The 6,620-nt window shown below is 39.9% G+C and overlaps 1 protein-coding gene across 1 annotated transcript; it reads right to left on the reverse strand.

Annotated features, from left to right (window-relative positions):
• Positions 1–840: 840 nt before the first annotated feature.
• On the reverse strand, positions 841–3,567 carry ormdl3 (ORMDL sphingolipid biosynthesis regulator 3). Its single transcript, XM_037691241.1, has 3 exons — positions 3,394–3,567; positions 1,915–2,066; positions 841–1,234 (listed from the first exon to the last, which is right to left on the reverse strand). The coding sequence occupies exons 1-3, from the start codon at positions 3,565–3,567 to the stop codon at positions 1,099–1,101; spliced, it is 462 nt and encodes a 153-aa protein (XP_037547169.1). The 3' UTR covers positions 841–1,098.
• Between the last annotated feature and the right edge of the window lie 3,053 nt (positions 3,568–6,620).

The following is a 6,620-nucleotide window of genomic DNA, read 5'->3' on the forward strand; positions in this document are numbered from 1 at the left end:
TGCTAACAAGCAAACGTGGATTTGGTGCCGTGAAGGTTTTTTTTTTAATAAAAAAATAATAAAAAACTTGAATTATTATTTGAACGTCCACCTAAAAGTTTGGGAACAACAAATTTATTCTGTCTCTTTGAACTTATTTTAAAAAGATATTCTAGACAATAAAGTAGATTTTAAGCTAGCGAGGGGACAGAATCAGATCAGGCTCATTCAACAATGAAAATGTTGGATTTCACTTGTTAATATAAGCAAAGAACTTTCTTTAGATTTTATTGCGGCAACAAGGGAATACCCTGTGAACCGCTGAGCAAGATCCTAAACAGAAGCTCAGACTTAAAGAGAAAAACAAACGATGGAACAAGAAAACAGCAATCAGTGCATCTCTGACGTAAATGGAGTGAGCCCTGATGTATTGTTCTGTTCGTGAAGCCGCCACGTGCACTTTAAGGACAGAAACGCTCACGTTGTCACTGAAACGGAGGGACTGTTGGGTCGTTCCAATAGCTGCGGCGCTCTTGCTCAAACAATCTGTGCAAGAGGCCAGGCGGTTCTGCCGACCGGGACAAGAGCTGTCCAAACACGGCAACGGTCAGATAAAAATAAAGTGTCTTGACTTTCCTGTCCTGACCCCGAGCAGAGCAGGTTAAATATAAAATGTGCTTCCTCGTGTCAGCGCAGTACCGTCACTCGCCTCTGAGCCCACAAACCTCAAGAAGCTCCAGACGAGCATGAAGCTGAATAAATACAGCGGTGTGTCGTTACACACAGAACGAGTCGGATTACTGCCGTCGGTGCCGCTGTTGAGAAACGGCACAAACTAAACGTTTGCAGCTGCATTTCCCTCTCCTCTGCACCCGTTAAAAGAAATTAAGACATCAACTTATCTTTAAATAAACTTTGAGGGGGGAAAAACGTGACTCTTTGCCACACTTTCCCTTCGTGCACTCTCCTTGGAGTCTTTTCGGTTCGTACCATGGCAGTATCCTCAGCGGACTTCCTTTTTAGGTGCTGAAGGACCACGACAAGTCCTCCTGAGGCCCGGTGCGCTCTCAGCAGTCCGCGGGAGCAGAGGACCTCCTGCTCCTCTCGTCCTCTGGCTCGTCAGTATTTATTAATCCCAAAGATCCTGACGCCGTGCAGCTGGGGCAGTTTGGGGATGAGCACGGTGAGCAAAGACACCGTGTTGACCACAAAATGGGCTCTGTCATATTTGGTGTAGAAGCTGGTTAATATGTACCTGAAGGGATTAAGTAAAAAACAAAAAAATTTATTTGTTTAAAAAAAAAAAAAGGTACTTTTTTCTTTCATGCGACGCGGCTTCAAAATGGGACTTAAACACTTTGACACAAACAGCCATGAATTTCTCCCGGTTCATAAGAGGTTGTGCTCTCTTACATGACGGACACGTTAAGGGTCGTTCTAAAAGAGAATGCCTCTGCACATGAGTCCCTCCAACATATACGAGAATAACCACTTCCTGCTGGAGCCGGCTGCAAAACAAAAGTCGAAATGCAGCAGAAACCCAACGTTCACCTGCAGAGCTGCTCGCGTTACAGTATTCCTGCTGAGCTGGCACATCAGCCCTTGGGAACCAAAGCACCTCCTGTAAACTGAACTCTGATGGTAATGAGGAGAGAAAGGAGCAGGACAGTTTGCTTCAACAATTTGGAGACTTGGACAAGAACGGCACAGCAGGGATGAAAATCTACTGGCACTCGAATGCATCGTGTTTAACTTCATTCTGAGCTCCAGGTTCTTCTCATTTAGTTCACGTGACCTCTGCTGGCACTGACAAAAAAAACCCACAGGGACTTAATCTAGTTTTGTGTCCGTCTTACATCTTTTCTGCTCTCGTGATTTTGCTTCAGCTTCTTTACAACATTTAGTGGTTGTTTCAGAGAGTTTCCTCCTACTTACAGAACAATAGGTGTGATGGTGAGGAACTTGCGGGACGCTGTGAACTGAACACCGTAGTCCATCTGCTCCCAGTGGGTCAGGAGGCGAGCCTTACCCTGGTCTGGGGTCTCAAAGGGCGTCCCTTTGACCGTGTGCAGCAGGAGGTACATGCACTGTAACCAAAACCACAAGTCAAAGACAATAAAACTAGAGAAATTGCTATTTCTGCACAATTACTGAGCTATGCAAACTGCTAATTATAGTGCTAATGCTAATTTTGCTTTGCTAAAAGCAAAGTGTGAAAAAACACCAAATGAAAGTAGGAAAAGACGTTAAAAGTAGCAAAAATGCTAACTAGCTTTGGCGTTAACTAAAGTAAACAGTTACATTAGTGGTGAAACGGTTTACTTGAGACTCCTCGGACTGATGAAGCCCTCTGGATAGAGGGTGAAATGTCTCTACAAAAAAATAAACTGTCTAGATGACCTGACGGAGCATTATTGGATTTGGTGCCTGGATGATTGAGCATGAACTTTGAAGATAGTTACATTAGCATTAGCAGGATTAGCATTATCATTAGTAAAAATAGCATTGGTGGACGTGACGTTAGCGACAGTAGGTTTAGCATCAACTGAACAAACAAGTAAATTTTGCATTAACAGGCGCTGAACTGGCTTTAGCAGTAGTAGAAGTCTGAAATATGTTCAAACAGACCAAAGATTGTGAAGAGATCTCAAATTTTTTTATAGGATTTTTTTTAGTAAATACAGTTAAATATTATGAAAAGTAAAAAAGTTACAGAAATCAAAAATCACAACACCTGAATGAGCCAAATGATTTGAAATACGAACGGTTGAAACAGCGCAATATATATATAAAAAAAAAAAACTGGAAATGAACGAATAAATAAATATAAAAACGAAATCAATAGTGTGAACACTGAATCAGTATTTGCAAAACAAACGAGCAGACTGTGTGCAGAAAGATCACGGTCCAGTTAGGATAAGGAACTCTGGATTTAACCTAAAAATAGATCCTGTGCGTTTACAGGATTAGAAGCTCTTTAAAAGTGAACGGTGGAGATCAAGACAGACGATCCGAGTTCATGATGCAAGACAAAAGATTGTAGAAGCAACGACGACTCAAAACCTACTAAAGAACCTGACGGACGAGTCAAGAAGCGGATGTTTCCTGTGAGGTTAAACACCAGCCCAAACCCTTTTTCAATTCAGTTCAGTTGATTTTTATAGCTCCAAGTCACAACAGAAGTCGCACTTTTATCACGTTCAGGAAGAATCTCACTGGACTGGGACTGTTGGAGACTCAAACTTGACTCAAAATGGCAAGAAAATTCGCAAATATTCAGCTACCGGTAGTTTCAGTGAACCCGTGAGGACCACTTTTACTCTCAACCCAACGAGAGGCCTCTTTAACTCATTAATAAACATGAAAACAAAAGTGTGGCTGAACTGGGGCCTTTGGGCATTCTGCTCCACTCACCAGGTTGTGGATGAGGTTGGTGAGGGTCCAGACCACCGGCACGCTGACGAAAGGGATGCTGAGCAGGATGATGTGGAGGAGCCCGATTCCCAGGATGTACGAGAGCCACATCCCCCTGCTGTTCATCACTCGAGTGTTGGGGTTCACCTCGCTGTGCGCCGTCCCCACATTCATGGTGGAAGCGTTGGGCTCAGCGGATGCTGGGAGCTCTGATTTCTGCTGAAGCACAAATTAACGCCATCATTCACAAACGAAGCCTGGCCTAGAAGCTGAGTAATACTGGACAGGTTTTCAAAAGGCTAAAGTGAAAAATGATGCTGCAGCAGCTACAACCAGCTTACATTTAGAGTTTTGCTGAAAACACTGGTCTATAAATTACTTTTAAAAGGTGCAAGTTATTCTAAGGATTGCTTATGAACTAAACTAGCTCTAAAGGAACTTTTAAATGATCATGAACTAGAGTCACGAAAAACAAAAACAAGAATTTACCGCGTTTCAAAACACTTTTGCAAACGTTATTAATGTTTAGGATATTTTTTGCAGTGATTAGAATAGTAATAATCAATTAAGTTTGATCAAATAGACAAGTAATAAGACTTTACTCACCTTAAAAGACTGAATTTGTATTTTCAGAACATTAAATTATTACCAACTCAACATTTCGCTGATAATAAAAGATCATTGAAATGAATGAAAGCAGCTTTTGATGGCGCAAATGTTCAAAATTGCACCGTGGCTATCTTTCAAATGAAAAGTAAACTATATGACAAACAGAAATCAACCATAATTTTCCTATTTATAATAATTTAAACTCCTCGGGACTAATTGTTTTTAAGAGGATGGCTCTGCCAGGCAGGAATTGAGTGTTTGAACCCAGATTACAGCTGATATAAACGCACCTTTTTAATATTTTTTAAACAGACCGTGATGCCGTTCAGGTTTATTTAAAGTGATGCCAGAAGACAAGAAAATGTGGATTTATCGCAATATTGTCATCACAATATTAACAATATTGCCTATATAAGATGTCCCTAATTTCATAATCTGGTAGATTTAATATTTGATAAAACATTAAACTACACACTGCACTGAAAATAAACTTGATCAGCTTCATGTAAGACATTATAGAGACCTGTCAGCCAATCAGAACACAGCATTTTGCAAATTTAAATTTGAGTCAAGAATCAATATTTGAAGTCAGGATAAAGTCCTGAGCGAAGCAGACAAGCAGCAGACAAATCATTTGATGTGGCAGAAGCTCACTCCATCATGCTTTCTAACTTGTTTAACTGCGAACAAAATGAGGCAAAACAAAGATTTTCAGCTTAGCTCAACAGGAGCTAAAGGGCAGCTCATTTCTGCTGAGTAAATAAAAGGTGCCACTTACTGGAGAGAGAAACGGACTGACCTCCGACCTGCGCGGGACACCAGGAGTCCGTTATCTCAGCGTTTGCCTCATCGATGAGCTCCGTTATGAAACTGATAACTATCACAGGGCGACGCTCCGACGCTTCCAGTCACCCGGTGCCATCTTTCAGCTCCGGCGTGCTTGAAGTGTTACCATCCGCTCGGAAACACCGAGATTCGTCCACTTTTACTTCGTCTTGGCCCACCAGCTGGTGACAACACGGCACAGTCCACAGAGAAACGTCACCTATCTTCACTTTCGCTGCTGCATGTTTAGGCTGAGGTTGTGTTCATCGCACTCCGCGTTGATTGGCTGATGTGCGTCACGTGGTCTCAACCAGCCTATCAGCGTTAGATGCAACAGACGAGCGTGGACTACGCCCCCTGACGTAACGGACGTAGGGGCGGGATTAAAGAACATGATTGACATTTAAGGCAACTTGATAAAACCAGCCTTTTAAAAAGGGATTATTTAAAAATAATGCAGGTAAACATTTTTTTAAAAACGGCCTAATTTTACAACAATTTACCTTTTGATAATAAATGCAAAGATTTAATTTAAATTTATTCCTAGTATGTGCATATACAGTACATTTATTTAGTATTTTTTATTACCGTTCTACCTGATTTGTCCAAATAAAAACTTTTAAATTACCCTCAAATGCCAGAAGATATTGCTAAGCACCATTTATTTTTGCACATAATCCTACAGAAGTACTGTGCTGTTAGAATTCAAATAAAAATAATGAAGTTACTCTAAAATTACTGTCCAACATTTAGGCATTAATAAGTCAACTTTATTTATAGAGCACATTTAAGACAGAAACTGTTATCAAAGTGCTTAACAAGAACACCAATGGGAGTAAAAATTAATGAAATTAATATCCTTTAATAAGAAATTATTAAAGGACGGAGTACAGAAAATTGCTATTGTCAAGTTTTGCCGTGGAGTTGAATAATGCTCGTTCTAAACTTAAGTTATTTACCAGAAACTTCATTTATGCAGGATCTTATCAAAAATTCCCCATCAGACATACGAAGACACATCTCAAACCAACCTTGAGCTCACACAAGCATAAAACAAACCTCATACACAGAAGAACAAGGTACGCAAAATAAAAACACTAGCGTAGTATTTTTAAGAATAAAGAGGGGTGTACTGTGAGGGTTTGGTTCAAGTAGACAAATCACTGCAATCAAAGCAGATAATGCAAAAAGTAAACATAATACAAATGTTAAAACAAGATGTCTCTAAATATTTCAGAAATAATAAATCAAGACACAATCATGCCTTTGAGCAAACTTTACCTCTGGTACACAAACGTTTGGTGCTAAATAGTGATTTTTACATGTATTTAACATTTTCAATATCTTAATTATTGGACACATAAATAAGCTTACACAATAAAAAGTGGTAAAAAATGTTATGAAAGAACATGTGGATGTTGTAAAAAATAGTTTTTAAAAAGTTACAGGCAGTTACAGTTATAGGTTTATCCTCGGGTGACCATGGATTTTTGGCAAATTTCCACCTGATCCACACAAAAACCGTTGAAATATTTTAACTGGGTCCGAAACTGTAGCAAAACTAACCACCAGACTAAATGACTGACCATCATAGCTGTGAGTCGAGTCATGAACTTTGGCTAAAAATAACATTTACACGTTCACAACACAGAACTGAGAGGCATGTCGGATAAGGTGAAGTGTGTCGCACATTTATTCAGACCTGCTGCAATCTCACACAATGAAGCACGTTTCCTAATTTTAACAGATAAATTCATCATAGATGTGCATTTTTTTTAACAGAAACTAAACAA

Source organism: Nematolebias whitei, chromosome 17 (genome assembly GCF_014905685.2).
Source record: "Nematolebias whitei isolate Nwh7 chromosome 17, NemWhi1, whole genome shotgun sequence".
Taxonomy (NCBI): Eukaryota; Metazoa; Chordata; class Actinopteri; order Cyprinodontiformes; family Rivulidae; genus Nematolebias; species Nematolebias whitei.

Excerpts from the sequence above, each read along its gene's own strand:
- ormdl3 (XM_037691241.1), bottom strand. The coding sequence starts at position 3,567 with ATGAATGTGGGGACGGCGCACAGCGAGGTGAACCCCAACACTCGAGTG. Across the intron at positions 2,067-3,393 it reads CCAACCTCATCCACAACCTG|TGCATGTACCTCCTGCTGCA; the intron begins GTGAGTGGAGCA and ends TTTTGGTTACAG. Across the intron at positions 1,235-1,914 it reads ACCATCACACCTATTGTTCT|GTACATATTAACCAGCTTCT; the intron begins GTAAGTAGGAGG and ends TAATCCCTTCAG.